The sequence below is a fragment of the Schistocerca cancellata genome, chromosome 9 (genome assembly GCF_023864275.1).
Source record: "Schistocerca cancellata isolate TAMUIC-IGC-003103 chromosome 9, iqSchCanc2.1, whole genome shotgun sequence".
Taxonomy (NCBI): Eukaryota; Metazoa; Arthropoda; class Insecta; order Orthoptera; family Acrididae; genus Schistocerca; species Schistocerca cancellata.
The window spans coordinates 258,067,160-258,089,219 of NC_064634.1; the positions used below are offsets into that span (position 1 = coordinate 258,067,160).

The following is a 22,060-nucleotide window of genomic DNA, read 5'->3' on the forward strand; positions in this document are numbered from 1 at the left end:
TCACTTCCTTCATTATCTTTCCTCCTACTGACCTTCGTCTCTGTAAACACATATAAGTGGGAATAATTATTTATTTTGTTCAATTAATGACTCTTGTTTTATCATTTCTTAACAGTAATTTCTTTAGTATGTTGCTGACACGTTCGCAAGTGGAAATGTGGGTGACTCTTGTTGCATGTGAGTGAATAACTGGCTTGGATGATATTTGTTACGCCGTCATTGCAGCCGTCTCATGGAGATAACTATGAACTGCAGGTTAGAGCCTGCATATCATTTGATCAAAAAAAGTCTTATTGCCCAGTGCAGATCAAATTAGCCCAGTTGGCATGGTCCAAATCTTCATGGCCACAAAAATACGGACCCCAGCAAATTATCCCGAAAGACCAATATTTTGTGTCTCACAAATGTTAATCCATAGGTTTTTCGTCAGTTTAACCTTTCCCCTGCTAATTAATGTGTGTTAAACAATCTGTCAAAAAATATCATACAAGGCAGTCACATACTCCTGCAACTTTTCTCTCTTTGATTTGTATCTTGGTAGAACTTTATTCTCTGATCTAAAGACATAGAATATTCTCATATGAGCTGTATGGCTGAATACTTGCAGACTAAGGGCACTGCACAGACAAATCGAAGATTTTTAACTTAATAAAGACAGTGAAACAAATGACAAGACCGTATTTGCACACACTAATTTCTCATTTCATTTATTATTATCCTTTGCATCATTTACATGATATGGGAATTGTCATAATACTGTCCAGAATATGCACAGCAGAATATTACAAATTTCTATTAAATACATACACTCCTGGAAATTGAAATAAGAACACCGTGAATTCATTGTCCCAGGAAGGGGAAACTTTATTCACACATTCCTGGGGTCAGATACATCACATGATCACACTGACAGAACCACAGGCACATAGACACAGGCAACAGAGCATGCACAATGTCGGCACTAGTACAGTGTATATCCACCTTTCGCAGCAATGCAGGCTGCTATTCTCCCATGGAGACGATCGTAGAGATGCTGGATGTAGTCCTGTGGAACGGCTTGCCATACCATTTCAACCTGGCGCCTCAGTTGGACCAGCGTTCGTGCTGGACGTGCAGACCGCTTGAGACAACGCTTCATCCAGTCCCAAACATGCTCAATGGGGGACAGATCCGGAGATCTTGCTGGCCAGGGTAGTTGACTTACACCTTCTAGAGCTCGTTGGGTGACACGGGATACATGCGGACGTGCATTGTCCTGTTGGAACAGCAAGTTCCCTTGCCGGTCTAGGAATGGTAGAACGATGGGTTCGATGACGGTTTGGATGTACCTGCACTATTCAGTGTCCCCTCGACGATCACCAGTGGTGTACGGCCAGTGTAGGAGATCGCTCCCCACACCATGATGCCGGGTGTTGGCCCTGTGTGCCTCGGTCGTATGCAGTCCTGATTGTGGCACGGCGCCAAACACGCATACGACCATCATTGGCACCAAGGCAGAAGCGTCTCTCATCGCTGAAGACGACACGTCTCCATTCGTCCCTCCATTCACGCCTGTCGCGACACCACTGGAGGCGGGCTGCACGATGTTGGGGCGTGAGCGGAAGACGGCCTAACGGTGTGCGGGACCGTAGCCCAGCTTCATGGAGACGGTTGCGAATGGTCCTCTCCGATACCCCAGGAGCAACAGTGTCCCTAATTTGCTGGGAAGTGGCGGTGCGGTCCCCTACGGCACTGCGTAGGATCCTACGGTCTTGGCGAGCATCCGTGCGTCGCTGCGGTCCGGTCCCAGGTCGACGGGCACGTGCACCTTCCGCCGACCACTGGCGACAACATCGATGTACTGTGGAGACCTCACGCCCCACGTGTTGAGCAATTTGGCGGTACGTCCACCCGGCCTCCCGCATGCCCACTATACGCCCTCGCTCAAAGTCCGTCAACTGCACATACGGTTCACGTCCACGCTGTCGCGGCATGCTACCAGTGTTAAAGACTGCGATGGAGCTCCGTATGCCACGGCAAACTGGCTGACACTGACGGCGGCGGTGCACAAATGCTGCGCAGCTAGCGCCATTCGACGGCCAACACCGCGGTTCCTGGTGTGTCCGCTGTGCCGTGCGTGTGATCATTGCTTGTACAGCCCTCTCGCAGTGTCCGGAGCAAGTATGGTGGGTCTGACACACCGGTGTCAATGTGTTCTTTTTTCCATTTCCAGGAGTGTATAATTTACATTACATTGAAAATTAAAACAGTGAATTAAAACACATAAAATTAACATTATATAATATGTTGAAAATTAAAACATAGAATTAATGGGTTGTTATTTTACCATTTTAACATGTACCATATGTGATGGATTTATATATATTTAGTACATTTTGGAAAAATCATATTACACATAATTTAGAGTTAAAAGAGTATAAATGAGACATAGAACTGACAATGAGAACAACATGACATTGACAATACAACTATCAATTAGTGATTCAAAATATTCCTCTATGCTATAAAAACATTTATTTATCAGAAAAATTTTTAATTCTGACTTAAATTTTCTTCATCTTCTGTTCCCATGATACAAAGTGGCGGAGAATTATAAAGCTTTATTCCATAGTGGCTCACATGTTTTTGAGTTTTTGTTTTTCTTGTTCTTTCTACATGCAGACTCTTACCGACATGTGTATTGTAGTCATGAAGATCTGAATTTACATGTGAACTACCCAAGTGTGTTCTTGATTGCAGCATGCTTTTTAATATGTACAAAGATGGCACTGTAAGTATGTTTAGCTGCATGAACAAGGGCTTGCAGTGTGGTTGTGGAGAGCTGTGTGTAATAATTCTAATGGCCCTTTTCTGTAATTTAAAAACATCTCTCAAGCGACATTTAATTGCACCCCAGAATGTTACTAAATAGGCTATAATAGAATCGAAATAAGTCATATAAACTAATCTTGTAAACTCTGCACTGCAAACTCTAGAAATTATTCTCAGTGCCAAACATGCTGAATTGAGTTTTTTGGATATGTATGTGACATGGTCTTTACAGCTCAAGTGTTGATCATTGTACATGCCCAAAAATTTTGTAGACCAGACTTCCTCTATTTCATGGTCACTCAATGACAAATGGAGATCATCTTTCTCATTTACTTTACCATACTGTATGTAATTTGTTTTATTTAGATTGAGTGTTAACTTATTATGGTAAAACCACTGCTGCACACTCTTCAGAACCTTTTCAGCTGTAGTGAATAAGGATTTGCTGTCATTACTAATAATTATGCTTGTATCATCTGCAAATAACTTAATTTTTGATGATCTGTTGGGCCTTTCAGTGTCATTTATATAAATTAGGAATAATAGGGGGCCAAAAACACTACCCTGAGGGAAACCCATTGCTACTTTCTTAGCATCAGATACTCACTTTATTTTTTGCTTATTATGAGATAAGGTGAGTTCCACAACATGTTGTTCTATCTTGGAGATAGGATTCAAACCATTTCCTCCCACGTCCTCTGATGCCTATTGCCTCCAGTTTGTCAAGGAGAATGTGATGATTTACTGTATCAAAAGCCTTGGAAAGATCTAGGTTGATTCCTACCACACATTTGATACTATCTAAATTTCTAATAATTTCTTCCATATAGGCCTGTATAGCTGTTTCTGTGCTGTGACCTATGGGAAACCATGTTGATTAGAATTTAAAAGATTGAAGGTGTCAAGGTAGCTTATGAGTCTGATTTTCATAAGTTTTTCAAAAATTTTTGATAAAGATGAAAGGTGGGATATAGGTCTATAGTTTTCTACCTTATGCATATCCCCATTTTTTAATAATGGTTTAACCTTAGACATTTTCAGCCTTTGGGGGAACACACCTTTATTGAATGATAAATTGGCAATATGTACCAGTGGTTTCAAGACTTGTGAGGCGACTTTTTTTATTATTTTCACTGGCACTTCACCCAGTCCTGCAGACATTTTGAGTTTCAAACTGTTAATTACTTTCAGTATTTCATATTTATTAGTGGGACTTATTATCATGCTACTGACTACTTTTGGTGCTGTTGTTTTCTCTTCTTTGGTGAAGCTCTTGTGTTGAGTGGTACTTAAGTAAATAAATTAGTGAAATCAAAGTGAAGTAGAAATTAGAATATAAATGAAAAACTTGGTTTAGTTTAGAGAGTTACATACTGGCAAACAGTGGGCAGAACAGCAGAACAGAAGAGACAATGACCATGAAGTCAGCAAGTTCCACATAAGCGGACACTGTCGATTCAGCCGTCAGGGCATCGCCCGACCAGCTCACGTGTTTCTCAGTTGTCACATGTGAGGAAAGGCCCTCGCCTACATTCCAAGAGCCAATGACCGACGTTAAGAAGATTCTTCGAGAAGCTTTTCAACGTGACAGAAGAGGCAATGACCATGAAGTCGTTCACCTCCAGTAAACTGAAGTGAATAAATACGCGAGATGCAGTGGGCCCGACAGACGAGAGACGAAGAAGACAGTGAAGAAGCGTAGCAGTAGTTTTCAGTCAGTTTCGGTGCTGAAGACCGTCAAGCAAGAAGAGACTGCATCATGCACAGACGCACCAAGTCCGCCGCTGTAATGGAATAGCAAGCAGCAGCCTCGGCGCCAGAAGACAGAAGTTAAAAGGTATTTGAAGTCTGATTTTTACGTGCCCGGGTGACTCGTGAGGATGGGAAGGAGACGGCCTCCCGTCATCAATCACCTGTGAGCTGGGATGAACATCTGACAGCCGAAGACTGGCACGCGGGAGTCCATTGTTCGAGTCCGGGACACTGGCCTTCCCCCACCACGCCGCTCCGCTGGCCGACGCACAACACACGCAGCCGCTTAAAGAAGAGAAACACTGGGATGCTACATCCAAGGTATCACCATCCGATGCACGACTTCGCTCGCAATAATTAAACGGGCCACCTCGCGCTGCGCGTCTCCAGTCAGCTGGGCGAGACGGCGACAAGAGATACACACCGCTGCGCGTAATCAGACGCCACCGCCGCTGCCGCATCAGAAGGCTATGCAAACGACACAGCTGCCGTTCTCCGAACCAGAACATCCAGTAAGATACAGTTGTACAAAACTGTCAATAAAAGATATCTTATGTAAAAATGCTGTTTCATTCTACCTCATACCCGAGCCAAGGAAGAACCCATCCTGCCCACATGTTGTTAAGAGAGAAAAATTGTTTAATTTAATATTTTCACCCTGACATAATGCTTTAGAATGCTCATCCTGACAATTGACTAGCATCAAAAGAGAAAACCCAGTTACATTTAGTAGCAGAAGGGCTACATGTAGTGTCACAACTGTTACATTTGGTGTCAGAGAAAAAACCCTTGGCTCAATATGAGGTGCGAATGACAGTCACTGAAGGTCCACAGTTAGTATCGTTTAATGTGTGAAAGGATAGGGGTTCGCATAGAAGTCTTAAAATTTTCTTTATTTAGAGGTGTATTCTCTCTCATAATTTGAAGAGTTTGTCGAAAATTTTTAAACATCTTTTTCATTCAGTGTAGTAAGATTGTGTAACTAATAGTTTGTAAAATGATGACACGAAATTGTACAAAGTCAGAGTCAGCACCACAAGCGGTTTCTACTGAGGAAGCCATTCAGAGCTTAGTAAATCAGATAGCACAGTTTAGAAGTGATAATAATGCATTATTTAAACAGTTGAGTGAGGTTAGGCAAACCAGTTCAATCCCTCCCACCCTAGATTCCTCAGCAGCAGCCTTGGTAACTCCTTTTTCAGGTAACCCTGGCGATGACATAACAGCCTTTTTTGATGATTTAGTAGCAGCTGCAAAGTTAGGATCATGGTCAGATGAACAGCTCTTACAAATGACAAAGTTAAGATTTCTGGGTGAGGCTAAAGCTCACGCATTATACCATGAAGAATTACGGAATGCTCCAACATTTGAGGAATTGAAGAAAGGATTGCTTAAACGTTTTCAAAAACAGAACAGCTGTAGATTTTATAGGGAACAGTTAAACACTATCACTCAGCGGCAAAACGAGTCGTTAGAAAGCTTTGTAGATAAGATTAGAAAAGTTAATATTAACACCCATCAGTTGACAACTAGTGATGAAGCAAATAAATTTATTTTACAAGAGGCAGAAAATAGAGTTCTGGATACATTTTTACGTGGGTTGCCTCCTGAAACGTCCCGTCGTGTCAGGGCAGAGTTTCCTAAAATTTTAGCGGAAGCTGTATCTGTGGCGACGGCTTTTGAAGAAATTGACATTGCCACCAGATACAAGGAGAAGCGAAATGTATTTTCAGCAGGAGTACGATGTTTTAGGTGCGATCGACAGGGCCATATAGCAAAAAACTGCAGACAACCTCAGTGCAATAATTGTCAAAGAATAGGTCACACATTCAAGGAATGCAGGTCTAAGAAAGTTTTTGGAAATAGAAATCAGTTAAACTCAAACGGGAATGTCGGAGCCGCCGCCAGGCGTTCCCAATAAAATTTCATGCCATTAAGGCGAATGTGAAGGCGGAATGCTGGTCATCTGCTACCATACAGGATAAAGAGGCAAGGTTACTGGTGGATACAGGCGCAAACGTATCAATAGTGAGTAATGAATGCACTGGAGAAAAGAAATATGACCCTCCAAGGTATAGAGTGAGTGGAGTAGGAGGAGGTACAGTGAAGTCATTAGGATGTACATCACTGATTTTCTATATTCACAGTGTACAATTTCAAGAAGATGTAGAAGTGGTAACAAAGGTAACTGACGGGTGCGACGCGATCCTAGAGTTGGATTTCCTGAATAAACATCACGCTAAAATCGACTTCAGACAGCAAACTGTAGAACTTAGTGGAATAGTGTTTCGACTAGGTGACACCACTGCAAAGGGCCCTCTGCCGCAAGATTTCCCTAACCGGAAGGCGAAATCAACTACACAGCATGCAACATCCTTGAAGGTTGATTCGCGGGATAAGATACCATCTGGCTCAGGAAAACTTTTCTGGATGACCGTTGACCCCGAGGTACCTACAGATACAATATGTCTAATAGAGCCATTAGAGGAAAATGAGGAATTAGATGTATCACATTGTTTTGTACGTAGAAGTGTTGTACGGGTTCAAGATGTTGAGCGAGAAAGAAAAGTACTGGTACATATTGACAACTTCGGAGTGGAGGACAAAGAGTTGCATAAGGGAATATTAGTAGCTACAGTCAGTACTTTTGAAGAAGAAGATTTCATTTGGTCAGATATTGATAATGGTCAGAAACCAGACGCCTATAAAACCGCATTACGCCACAAGATTGAGCATTTGAAAGGAAATGATAGAGACACGATAGAAGCAGTTTTAGTTGAGTTCCAAGATTTATTTAATGCAGAAGGTCCATTGCCAGCAACAGATATCACACAGCATAGGATCCCAACAGGAAATAGCCTCCCAGTTTATAGGAAGCCTTATAGAATTCCGCATCACTTACAGCCAGTACTGGATGAATTTTTAGAACAGCATCTAAAAGATGGAATTATAGAAAATTCTGATTCGCCTTATAATTCAAATATCGTGATTATTCCAAAGAAGTCTCCCGACGGTACGAGACAATATAGATTTTGTTGTGACTACAGGCACCTTAACAAACAAACTACCTCAGATGTTTGTCCTCTTCCAAACATTAGAGATATCATTGACAGTTTGGGTAACAGTAAATACTTTTCAACAATCGATTTATGTAGCGGATATCATCAATAGGAAGTTGCACCTGAAGATAGGCATAAAACAGCATTTTCTACCCCTGGAGGCCACTGGCAATTTAAAAGAATGCCTTTCGGTTTGAAAAAGGCACCAGCAACTTTTCAAAGACTACTCGATGGAGTATTGCGAGGACTCAAAACGCAGCAATGTTGTGTATATCTAGACGATATTACTGTATTCTCCAAAGACATTAATGAACATGCTGTACGTTTGCGTAATGTTTTTCAGAGACTTAGAAAACCTAAATTCACACTAAATATGGAAAAATGTAGTTTTGCATTAACAGAGGTTACATACCTAGGGCATGTCATTAGTGAAAAAGGCATTAGAACAGATCCTCGATTAATTTCGGCTGTTAAGGACTTCCCAACACCACAACGCGTTAATGAAGTACAAAGATTCATTGGTCTCACATCGTATTACCGAAAATATGTTCAAAATTTTGCTGAAATTGCCCGACCCTTAACCCAATTATTGAAAAAGGGTGCAAAATTTCATTGGTCTGAAGATTGTGAATCAGCATTTCAAACCCTTAAAGATAAGTTAACACACAGTGTAGTATTAGCCTACCCAGATTATAATAAAGAATTTATTTTATCCTGTGACGCAAGTGGTCATTCAGTAGGAGTTGTTTTGAGTCAGAATATTAATGGCGTGGAACACCCCATAGCTTACACTTCGAGACAACTAACAACAGCAGAAAGAAATTATTCCACAATGGAGAAAGAATTGTTAAGTGTTATTTATGGCATCAAATACTTTAAACACTACTTGTATGGTAGGAAATTCAAGGTTATTACAGACCACGCAGCTTTAAAATGGTTGCTTGGGTTAAAGGATCCATCTAGTCGTCTCACCCGTTGGGCCCTATGTCTTTCCGAAATGGATTTCGAAGTTATCCATAAACCAGGCAAAAAACACACGAATGCAGATTGTCTAAGTCGGAAAATAGCACTTTTGGAAGCAACAGGCCGAGATACTGAGGACTGGAGAAAGGCACAAGAGGAGGATACAGAATGCAAAAAATACGCAACTCAAAAACAATTTTGCTTTGAAGATGGTGTATTATGCCGTAAAACAAAACTTGGACCCCGAATTGTTTTTCCCCACACCCTAGACAAGAAATAATGGCAGAGGCCCACGATCATATCCTTGCAGGACACGGTGGACAGCGGACAACCGAAAGACGTGTAGCAGAGCGATTTTGGTGGCAAACAAGAAAGCAGGATGTTGCGCAGTACGTACGTAATTGCATTGTGTGCGCACAACGAGCTGAACTTTCTCGTTCAAAAGTACCCTTACAGAGGCTCCCTGAGGCTTCATGTCCATTTCAAATCTGTGGACTGGATCTCTACGGGCCATATCATAAAACACGTGCTGGTAATAAGTACGTTCTTACAATTATAGATCACTTTGCACGCTATCTAGCTATGGTGAGTCTCCCAGATCAGCAAGCAAATACAGTTTCCCAAGCTTTAGTTAACAACTGGATACTTAAATTTGGCATACCTGAAGCTATTATCACAGATCAGGGATCTAATTTTATGTCTGAATTAATGAAACAGCTATGCCACTTATTAAAAATACGTAAATTACGCACAACTCCGTTACACCCTCAGTGCAACGGACGCACAGAAAGAGTTCATCGGACAATTGGCAAGATGCTTAGTTATTATATTAACGAACAACATTCTAATTGGGATACGTATTTACCAATAATTGTGTCGGTATACAACGCCAAAACGCATGAAGCAACTGGCATGTCACCTTATGAAGTAGTCTATGGGAGAAAAATGGCGTCCCCTTCTGATGTAATCAGGCAGAAAAACGGAAAAGTCGGCGAAACAGTAAGAGATTTCAGTCGAATGATGAAGGATGTATGGAAAAAGGTTCAAAAATCTAATACAAAGGCTTTGGAACGACAGGAAAGATTAGGTAATGCCCAAGCTAAATATCCAAATTACAAAATCGGTCAGTGGGTGATGCTGTCAGCCCTATACATTGCGAAAGGAAAAACGAAGAAATTTGTAACAAACTACAGAGGTCCTTATCAAATTATTGAGATCACGTCACCAGTCAACGTTAAATTGCAACTGCCCACCCGAACTATTATTGTCCATGCAAGTCGGTTAAAACCTTTTAAGGGCGCTCCAGATGTAATTCCTTCAACAATAGTGTCTGCTTTTCCAAAGGGTGGAGGAAGTGTCCGAAAAGGAAAAAGAGTGGCCACGCTAGCACAACATACAGACATGGCACCATACAATCTTCGACCAAGGGTGCGAATGTCCTAGTGGAATCATAGTAGACTGTGGATAATATACAAATGTAATTAATAAATAATTGGTAATGGTTTATTTTTTAAGAAAAAAAGTTGATTATAGAAACATGTTGATCTTGTAGTTAACAATGTATTTCTTCTTTTCTTTGTTTTTGTTTTTACTAGGTTGATAGGTCCATAACCATATTGTTTGCTTTATTCAGAAAACGCCATGCAAGCATTTCCTACACAAAACCTATCCTACCTCAATGACTCCCTTGACAGTTCCCTTCTGAAGTCATTAGATATGTTCATAAACTCGCACAGCAAGGCAAAATTGATACCATTGTTCTGATGCAACATGTCTTAAAATTAAAAAGTGAACATAAAACTAAAATTATAATGCTAGGAACGGGTATATCTGGAACCTTTGTGTTGGTGTTTCTGCTTTCTACAGTTTTCTTTTATTTAAGATGAAAAAATAAGCCAAATAATAATAAACCACTTCATCAAATGCCTGTTAACTGGATACCACACTCTTAACTGGTGTTCTTCAGTGGTTACTTTTGAGCATTAGTGTATTAATTTTGTTTATTGTACTTCACTCTTTACTAAACAGTCTTATGTTAAAGTAAACAATACTGTAGAATAGATATTCTTGCATCAATATAGGGTAGATTAAACAGGCGTTGCTATGTAATTTTCTAAGTGAAAAATCTATTCTTGTTTATTCATTGTCATCAAGATTTGTTACACTTATTATAACCATTTATGTGTGAACTACGTGATTCATGAGCATACAGTGCTTTAGTAAAGTGATAAATTGTTTTCAACATACTTAATGTGAAGCGTGTGTAATCTTCTAAGTCGAGAGTTTTCATTGCTTCTGTTAGTGCTTTTGCCATATGAAGAGTGGAGGAATGTTGAGTGGTAAATCCGAGGGCGAATTTCTCCGAAGGGTGGAGGAATATTGAGTGGTACTTAAGTAAATAAATTAGTGAAATCAAAGTGAAGTAGAAATTAGAATATAAATGAAAAACTTGGTTTAGTTTAGAGAGTTACATACTGGCAAACAGCGGGCAGAACAGCAGAACACAAGAGACAATGACCGTGAAGTCAGCAAGTTCCACATAAGCGGATGCTGTCGATTCAGCCGTCAGGGCATCGCCCGACCGACTCACGTGTTTCTCAGTTGTCGCATGTTAGCAAAGGCCCTCGCCTACATCCCAAGAGCCAATGACCGACGTTAAGAAGATTCTTCGAGAAGCTTTTCAACATGACAGAAGAGGCAATGACCGGCTCACGTGTTTCTCAGTCGTCGATCAAAGGCCCTCGCCTACATTACAAAGGCCAATGACTGACGTTAAGAAGATTCTTCAAGAAGCTTTTCAACGTGACAGAAGAGGCAATGACCGTGAAGTCGTTCACCTCCAGTAAACTGAAGTGAATAAATACGCGAGACGCAGTGGGCCCGACAGACGAGAGACGAAGAAGACGAAGAAGTGAAGAAGCATAGCAGTAGTTTTCAGTCAGTTTCGGTGCTGAAGACCACCAAGCAGAAGAGACTGCATCATGCACAGACGCACCAAGTCCGCCGCTGTAATGGAATAGCAAGCAGCATCCTCGGCGCCAGAAGACAGAAGTTAAAAAGTATTTGAAGTCTGATTTTTACGTACCCGGGTGACTCGTGAGGGCGGGAAGGAGACGGCCTCACATCATCAGTCACCTGTGAGCTGGGATGAACATCTGACAGCTGAAGACCGGCAAGCGGGAGTCCATTGTTCGAGTCCGGGACACTGGCCTTCCCCCGCCGCGTCGCTCCGCTGGCCGACGCACAACACACGCGGCCGCTTAGAGAAGAGAAACACTGGGACGCCACATCCAAGGTATCACCAACCGATGCACGACTTTGCTCGCAATAATTAAACGGGCCACCTCGCACTGCGCGTCTCCAGTCAGCTGGGCGAGACGGCGACAAGAGATACACACCGCTACACATAATCAGACGCCGCCGCCGCCGCCGCTGCCGCAGCAGAAGGCTACGCAAACGACACAGCTGCCGTTCTCCGAACCAGAACATCCAGTAAGATACAGTTGTACAAAACTTTCAATAAAAGTTATCTTATGTAAAAATGCTGTTTCATTCTACCTCATACCAAATAATGCTTTAGAATGCTCATCCTGACAATTGACTAGCATCAAAAGAGAAAACCCAGTTACATTTAGTAGCAGAAGTGCTACCTTTAGTACCAGGAACTGTCAGGTACACTTAGAAAATAGTCGTTAATGTAATTGGGGAAGACTTCCTTCTTTATTCCAATGTTATCACTAGATTTAAGCACAATATCCTGGTCTTTAGAGCTTTTTCGTATTTCTCTTTTAACAATTTCCCATGTGGTCCTTGGTTTATTGTCTGACTTCCTTATTAGTGTATCGTTACTTAATACTTTTGCTAGATTAATTACCCTTCTATATACCTTTTTGTAGTTATTAACATATTTTTGAAATTGGGATCAGTATTAGTTTTCATTTCTGAGTTTAGTCTTTTCATAGTCTAGGAAGAGTTTTTAATGCCAGATGTGATCCAAGAATTTGTGTGTCTATGGATAGATGAGTTGATTTTAACTAATCTTTTTGGAAAGCATATTTCAAAATTCGTCATGAAAAGAGAGGAGGAAACATTGTATGCAGCATCTGTATCAGTTTGTGACAGTACTTCTGCCCAAGATTGGTTAGTCAGTGTGATACCAAACTGGTTGCAGTTTTTGGGAGAGAAAATTCGCTTATACATATGATGTACTGTTTTTGTATGTATTGGAACTGTGAGCACTTTAATAATAAATGCATTATCATCAGATATTCCTAGATCAATATTCAAAACTTCTGTATCTAAGCTTTCTATATTTGAAAATATATTATCTATAAGACTTTTTGAAGCGTTTGTTACCCTTGTAGGACTGTTTATATTAGAATATAGGTTGAAACTGTGTAGAGTATTGAGGAATTTAATTTTAAATGAACTATCTATCAACATATTGACATTAAAGTCCACACATACAATTATTGATGACTTCTCATCACGTAAGATGCTCAGTAGTTCTTCAATCTTATTTTAAAAAATTTCTGGGTCTATACACTGACATGAGTGTTATTTTCCTATTTTTTACATTCGTTTGCACTGCTCTTGTCTTAAAATGTTTTTCTATACTCAGGAGTTCAGCTTCAGGCCTGTTTTTAACTTTAGTATCTGATTTTACATAAATGCAGACACCCCCATTCTTGGCTTCCTTCCTAGAAAAATGAATAACCAAGGTATATGGGGAAATATTAATGTTTTCTACTTCATAATTTTTCCACCAATGCTCTTGAATACAAATACAATCAACACAATATTCACTGGCCTCAATCTCGAGATCTAGAATTTAATTTTTGAGTCACTGTATATTAAGGCTATGTAATTTTAAGCTGTTGCAACTCGGTTGAGAGGAACTCTTACTTGTATTGTCTGGTGTCAACGGTTTCTTCGTGTTGAGGCTGAGTACCAAAAATCCTTTAGGGACACAGGTTTCCTGCATCTTGTATTTCTCTCTTCTGGATGTGCTGCAACATTTGATGCTGGAATTCCTGATGTATTTGATGACTCGCTGGCCATAAGCACATTTCTTGCTGATGATGCCGCTGCATAGTTTGTAGCTGCTTCTGATACTGTTGGAGCTGTTGTGGAGGCTTCATTTGCTTCAGCTACTTTTGTGGCAAGTGAAGATTCTACTGTTGGATCTGTTGCCAGTGAATCAGTTTCATTTTTATTTTGGAGAACTTCAGTTGCTGTGATGGGTGGGTGCAGTAGTATGGTATGGCAATTCTTGTCTTCAACTACTAACACTGCATTAATTATTTCTCGACTAATGAATGCTTTTTCAAGTTTATTTCTGTGTAACCCATGCTTGGTAAAATGATTTCTTTCTGAAGACAGTACATTCACATATGTGGCATTCAGGAAGCTTCTGCATATTTTTTCAAATTTTCTGTTAGTAACAGCGATTTCTTTTTTGACACAAGATTTTTCCATCAGATCATGTCTTTGTGGTATACTTGCAACATAGAAGTTCACATTTGTAATTTTCTGTAGTGTGCTTCTTAGCGCTCTTGAGGCGAGTTTACCCTCATTCCTATAAATGTCATTAGCACCCCTGATTATTAAACAGTTTCTTCCAAGTTCCAAAAAATGTTCCCAGTTTTTTTAGAATTTCACTCAAGGGAGCGCCTGGTTTCGTTATTCCACTAACCTTAAACATAATTTGCACATTACACATGATACCAGTTAAGCCCTTCCCATGACTGTCTGAGAGCATGTAAATATCTTCTTTGTTCTTCTTACTTGTGGTTGTCATGTTCTCATGATACGTGTGTTCCCTGCTATTTATTGTACCGGCTTTAGACTCATCACAGGTTAAAAGTTCAAAATTATTTGCTACTGGGAGACTGAAGTTGTTCTCGTTATGGATAATACGATGGAACTTTATAGGCCATATGAAGTTATCGTTTTGTCCATTTACAACAGTTTCACTACACCCTGAATTGACTTCTATCACTTTTTCAAGGTTCTGTACATACAGTTTGGCTAACATAAGGTCGTATTTTAATGAAGCATTCACAGAGTCTTCTCGATATTCCTTTTGTAAACACAATATATCACGGTAACTACAGTGCACATTTCCACTGTCACGAGTCATGTTTCTCTCTACTAAAGTATTTAAACACTGTCGATGGATCCATTTTTACGACCATGGGCATAATTTAACTCCATTTCGCATCGTCTTACTACATTTTACACACAAAGGATGTAAAAAATCGTAATTTTCCGCGGATCTGTGGTGTAGTATGTCTCTACGCGCCACCACCATATTGGTGTTAACAAAATGTTGTACCTCTTGGGCAATGAAGGGATGGAAGTGTGCATGTAAGTTTTCATTGCATACTGTAGTCAGCTTAGAATATTGCAGATGGAAAACAAATGAGAGAAATAAATGTACATCCGATTAGTTGAGGTTCCCTCGATATGCAATATATACAAAAAAATTAAATGACAAATTGTGATGATTTCAAGATGTTGGTATTAATTTTTCTATTATCAGCAGTTTATTGTTGTTGTAGCCTTCCGTCAAATTTGTTTGATTATGCTATCCGCGCTAGTCTACCCTACGCAAACCTCTAATTTCTGTATAGGGTAACTGCTGCATCGTTCTCACTATAGTGAAGCCTTGTTTCCCACACTCACATCACACCTCCTCTTTTAGCCAAGTTGTGCAATAAAGGTCTTTCCTCTCCAATTCAATGCAGTACGTCTTCGTTAGTTATTCCATCAAGCATCTGAGCACAGCGTGTTGTATATAAGGTAGAAAAGTCTAGATAGATTTTATTGGTAGTCAGATACTTCCCTTAAAAACGTAGATTATTAGTTAGCAACATATGAGTGTAAAGAGTAGCACGAAAAAAATTGTAACATGTGGTGGGATGCAAAGAACTCCAATGATAATCAGAACGAAGGAAGAGAATATCCTTGATAAGAACTCTTTGCAAAAACACCTTCATCACGTGTCGTAATTACAAATTTTTCGCGGGGTGTTGCTGTATGTGTCCGTAGTGTCTGCTAGATATTGACGGTTTTGAATATGGTGAGTTATATAAACACATTTTATGCAGAAAAGTTCATGTAACGTACACCTTTCGGGAAGTGTGTTGCTGGTTGCTTAGTAATACATGCCTCAAGAATTTTTTTTTTACTGTAGATGTTAACAGATGTGAATTTGATTACATGTAAAGTATATGAATTCGATTATGCATACAATATTTGTACATTGGTCAGTAGAAGCAACTGTTATCGCTTCCAGATGTATTTGTGTGCAAACGAGTGAGAAATTCTGCATTTTCATTAGCGACTTATCCTAGATTGATCTGGTGTCCTTTTGCATATCATCGCAATGATATAAGAGAAATGTAAATATTAGATTTTTTAATTTAGTGGTTTTCGTGGTGTGATAGATTGAAAGCAGTGTACGCATATTGCATGAAGCTTTGCTTTTTTGCGCCTCTTATGTCGAGCATCACTTGCCATAAACTAGGAACTCGGTATCCGAAATATTGTAGATAAAAATCTCAATTATATGCATGTAGTTATAACACAATTTCATTTATATGCGTACATGCCAACTGTTCTAGCCTCCCCTATTTAGCTTGTCAGATTTTGTTGAAATTCGGGGTAGTAGAGAGTCCAATACTTACCATTGGATGTAATTTCACAATTTTTTAGCTACTGATATGTAATACTTGAGCCGTTGCACTCAAGTTATGGTAGTCAGAATGGCGTGCGCAACACTGATTTTTTTTCTTTGTTGTTTTTGACGAAAGAGCCCATTGTATTTGAGGATTATTTCCCTGTGAAACATTTTGCATCATTTGATTTAGTAATTATCTGTAAAAAAAAAAAAAAAAAAAAAAATGCGGAATTCGTGGTTCAGTAGCCTGGTTACCACAGCCACTCAAAGCTGAGTAAAAATTGGCCAGATCCTATAGCTTCCAAATTTCCGTCTTTAATTTTTTGTAAACAAAAAGCGATAGGTAGAAATGCAAATTACTTCGCTGTTAACAAAACACAGCGTTCTAGACATTACAGTAACATAGTTTCAAAACTATGCCTATTTAAGGTCAGAAGGGTTCCAAAAACATTCACATCAAATTTTACTTCCTTTAGAAGTCCTGTATCTCAATAGGAACATGTGTTGTTATAGCTTTAATGTCAGTTTTAAGCAACTCCTTTTGTGTACAAGAATGTGTAATTTGTTTAAAGTGGAAGCTTTGGGAATAGTCCTTAAATGACAGTAATGCTTGCAGAAATGTATTTGAGAGTCAAGATCTAACTTATAGTGGTATATGAACTTTTTTCAAAACTGTTTCATGTTGCTTTCCAAGGTAGACTTGTATGTAAGTTATTGTGTGGATAGAAAATAAAGTTGGTGTGTCGTGTCATTCTCCACTCAAACTTTTTTTTTAAAAAAAAGGTTTGCATTCCCATTCCCAAAGGCCACATCTATTATCCAGACATGTTCAGTTATGGATGGGGCACTATACTCAGGCTCCCAAGCATGCAATGGATGGCCTCTGGTGGGTATCTTACTGGTTCCCAAGCCTGCATGGCCACAACCTGATATGAAAATGATTATTACAACAAATTAAGCTTGGTTACCGACTATTGTACAGCAGCATCTAAAAAAACTGCACTGACAACTTGCTGGTAGTTGCGAATGCAGTAAGAGTTGTGCCACTGTTCACTAGGTTCCAGGTTTTCTGTCATCACTTTCAGGTATTAAGTTTAGTACTCTGGTACAAAATATTGGGTTGGAATATTTGCAACTCTTCCTGACAATTTGTCAACATATCTTCAATAGAGAGCTGCTGTACTATTAGTGTAACTCAGTTATTTTAATCCAGAGTTTAAATTCAGTGATTCCCCAGGATCTACATCCCCACACACTGAAGGAAGGTAAATTTATATTCATACTTCCCCTGGGCATTTGTCACAGCACTGGAGCATTCTACACTGCAGTGCTGAAAGACCCACTAAAATTTATGGTCTGTTTTGTCAATGATACTAGATAGTATCGTTCTACATTTTGGTGAATGTTGCACACACAAAGTGAATACATCCTGGCAGAGCCAGCAGTGAAACACCATTTTGTTTTATAGAGGGTTGGGGTACACTCTTGTTGTTGGTGGCAGGTCGGGGTGAGGCAGAAGCAACTTGGTAGCTGTGAAGTTACTTTATTACACTCAGCTGTTCATAGTGCAACGGGGCACACATTAGGTAATGATGGGTGGTGAACTTCGGCTCACCTGCCCTGACAGTGTATCGTGGAAGTAGGATTGTGGCTGCTATTATGCTTAGCATGACCCAGGCTTTACATGACCATTGCATAGTCAATGGTCTCAGTCATGTCTGAGCAGTGTCAGGGCTGACACTGCAGACTGGTGTGGCCTGCTGAGTCCCATCTCACAATGGCAAGTAATGAGTGCAGGAGTCCAAGGAGCATGGATGGCTGGCAGCACCTCAGTGGCTTTGTGGGGCACAGTTTGACCCTTGACTCATCAGGCCGCAGCTGGACCCCCGTGGCAGGTAGCTGCATCAGAAAGGAGGCAGAGTGGTGGCAAACATACAGCAAAGGCTGACACTGATGGTTACTGCTTGACAACTCTCCACTTACACACATGCCCAGCCTGGTCAGACAGCCAGTAGGCCTACTTATTCACACCCAAACGGTATTTTTATTGTTTTGCAGCTGCATGTCAAATTGTCCTAGGTTGTGGTAGCTGACCTGCAAGTAGACAGTGATACAGTCAGTAGTGTGGCACAACAGTGGGTCAGTGTATTGCCATAAGTGCCCCACTTTTATATAAGTGCCCCACTTTTATATAAGTGCCCCACTTTTATATAAGTGCCCCACTTTTATATAAGTGCCCCACTTTTATATAAGTGCCCCACTTTTATATAAGTGCCCCACTTTTATATAAGTGCCCCACTTTTATATAAGTGCCCCACTTTTATATAAGTGCCCCACTTTTATATAAGTGCCCCACTTTTATATAAGTGCCCCACTTTTATATAAGTGCCCCACTTTTATATAAGTGCCCCACTTTTATATAAGTGCCCCACTTTTATATAAGTGCCCCACTTTTATATAAGTGCCCCACTTTTATATAAGTGCCCCACTTTTATATAAGTGCCCCACTTTTATATAAGTGCCCCACTTTTATATAAGTGCCCCACTTTTATATAAGTGCCCCACTTTTATATAAGTGCCCCACTTTTATATAAGTGCCCCACTTTTATATAAGTGCCCCACTTTTATATAAGTGCCCCACTTTTATATAAGTGCCCCACTTTTATATAAGTGCCCCACTTTTATATAAGTGCCCCACTTTTATATAAGTGCCCCACTTTTATATAAGTGCCCCACTTTTATATAAGTGCCCCACTTTTATATAAGTGCCCCACTTTTATATAAGTGCCCCACTTTTATATAAGTGCCCCACTTTTATATAAGTGCCCCACTTTTATATAAGTGCCCCACTTTTATATAAGTGCCCCACTTTTATATAAGTGCCCCACTTTTATATAAGTGCCCCACTTTTATATAAGTGCCCCACTTTTATATAAGTGCCCCACTTTTATATAAGTGCCCCACTTTTATATAAGTGCCCCACTTTTATATAAGTGCCCCACTTTTATATAAGTGCCCCACTTTTATATAAGTGCCCCACTTTTATATAAGTGCCCCACTTTTATATAAGTGCCCCACTTTTATATAAGTGCCCCACTTTTATATAAGTGCCCCACTTTTATATAAGTGCCCCACTTTTATATAAGTGCCCCACTTTTATATAAGTGCCCCACTTTTATATAAGTGCCCCACTTTTATATAAGTGCCCCACTTTTATATAAGTGCCCCACTTTTATATAAGTGCCCCACTTTATGGTACCAAGCCCATATGCCTACACTAGTCCCATTACCATTCTAAAGTCACAAAATTTTGTAAAAGTTATTTCTGCATCAAACTTGTGCATATGACAGTTCCATTATATTGGCCAAGAGTAGGCCTAGTCTCATCTGCTTCTGAATTTCTTTGCTACCCGTTATGACATAGTCTTTCATGTTGTGGAAAAGTTGACAGAATTTGTCATCCTTAAAAAACTGATGACTGGATTCTTAATTACCTGAGAAAGAGCGTCCACCTTTTTTTTTTATCTGGCTTTGTTTGAAAGTCTGTGTGATTTTTAACTTTTTGTGTAGGCCTATTCTTTTTGAGACACTGAACTTGCTTCACATCTTGTTGATAGATCAGCTTGGTGAAATCAAAGAAAGAATCTGCAGCTTCGAACATTTATTTAAAATCCTCAACTTTTTCCTTCAATTCTCCAAGCTAATCTGTGAAATCCTCCACTTTTGGCAACTGTGCAGCTCAGAAGGATTCCAGCTACCAACTGAAAAAATTTGTCTCATTGATTTGTCCACATGTCTGAGTTTATAATTTGCATAATTTATTGAATCTGGAATGTATACTTCCTGAAACTTCATTGGTGAGGCACCAAAATAAATTGAGCCAGCATTAAATGTTTGTGTACTGGTTTTCATTTAGACATTATCATCACAGTCAGACAAAGATTACAAACAGTCACCAATTTTCTGTTGACTGTTTTGCCACAGATGGTGCACAATTTCAAGCCAGAAGCAACCGTATGGTATCTGAAAATAGCCTAAAATTTTTTGAAACTTGAACTGGTTTCAGAAGGGAATTGTAATAAGCGTCTTCGAGAAATGTAATCATTGTCAAATGCAAAACCTTGTGATACAGGCATAGTAGTGATTCATCATCAGATTTCAAATTTGTATGAGTTTCCAGAATTAGTTTTTCATAATCATTGAAACTTCGAACAAATTTCAGTTTCTTTTCCAAAGTACAAGTGTGATTTGATAACTCAGATAAAAAGGCAACAAAAAGTGTTTGTTTCATAAACAGCACGCCTTACTTCTTGATGTAGTCTCCTCTGAGGGATATACGCCTGGTTGCAGTGATCCTCCTGCTATTTCATCCCATTGGAAAAATAGATTCTGTCAAATTCTGCTAAATATTCGTTGACCGCAACTATTACTTCATTTGATGAACATTTCTTCCTAGACAACCAAAGTTTCAAGTTAGGGCATAGGAAGAAGTCACTTGGGGCTAAGTCTAGTGATTAGGGTGGATGAGAAATCAATTCAAATCCCCATTCACACACTTCACCATTGTCATTGCTGATTTGTAGGATGATGTGTTAGCTTGGTGAAAGAGCACATTTTTGTGTGCCAGCCTTATTCGTTTTCCAGCCATTGCAAATTTTAAATGATTCAACTCTGAAGCATAATAGGGTCCAGTTATGGTCCAGCCTATTCTGTTTAGCCTGTGAGGATTATGCCATAGGAATCCTGTAAAATAGTGGCCATCATCTCACATGTTGACAATATGGTCTTTGCTTTCTTCAGAGCATTTTCAGGCTTTTTAAAGTGTATTGACTCTGATGTGTAATGATGGATCCAGGTTTCAACAACAGTCACAAATGAGCCCAACAGTTTTTCCAGATTGTCATTAAACATCTCTAGAAATTGTATTGAAAGGTTAGGCTGGATGCGCTTTTGGTCAACTGTGAGCAGTCGCGTCACCCACCTCGCACACAGCTTCTTCGTAGCCAGCTCTCCATGCAGGATATTGTGCACTGCCTCTTTTGAGATGCCGACAGTCACGGCAGTCTCTTGAATTTTAATTGGGCAGTCTTGCATTACTATATCACTGATTTTGTCAAGGGTTTCATTTGTGGTGTCCTCAGGTGGACAACTGGAGCGCAGTTTGTCTTTGGTGCTTGCCTGACCATGTTTAAATTCACTACGGTAATCCAAAAGTAAATGGAATTCAGTGACTGTGGAGAGTCTGTGTGAACTTAATTGAATTCTGTTTTAATTTGTGTGGCAGTCCAACCCTTAAAATGAAAATATTTAGTAACAGCATGAAACTCTGTTTTCTCCATTTTCAGTTGCAGTCGACACACTAACCAATTGAGACACTGCTGCACATTGTTGAAATTTTTTTATAGGATCTTTCAGATAATCAAGCTTACTAACCATGAAGGGCAACAGAAATGTTCCATTCATTAACGGCAATTTACCAGACTTATCAAACCACCCTGTATGTGTTAGCAGATGACAACAGCATTGTTATGAATTCCAACAATGCAATTTGATAGTTTATAAGTATCAGTATTACCTGTCTCATCGTGGAAGTTCCTTTGCTTTATCCACAAAAGGAAGCAGTTAAACAGCAGTCCTATGTTAACAGTGCTTCAACTTGTGGTAGTTATTAACATTTGTTATGCTTCACAATGTCTTTGATGGAAAGATAGTCACAAATGTTCGTGGTTGTTCCATGTCAGTTTAGCCTGAAAAAAGGTTTTTCTCACCACCCCCCCCCCCCTTCTTGGAT

General features: G+C 39.8%; 1 protein-coding gene across 1 annotated transcript in view; it reads left to right on the top strand.

Moving 5' to 3' along the window:
* Positions 1-15,579: 15,579 nt before the first annotated feature.
* Positions 15,580-22,060, top strand: part of LOC126100812 (uncharacterized) — a 117,658-nt gene continuing 111,177 nt past the window's right edge. Inside the window, exon 1 of the mRNA XM_049911444.1 lies at positions 15,580-15,669. Within this exon, the coding sequence (XP_049767401.1) occupies positions 15,667-15,669 (3 nt within the window). The 5' untranslated portion in view covers positions 15,580-15,666. The remainder of the gene's footprint in view (positions 15,670-22,060) is intronic.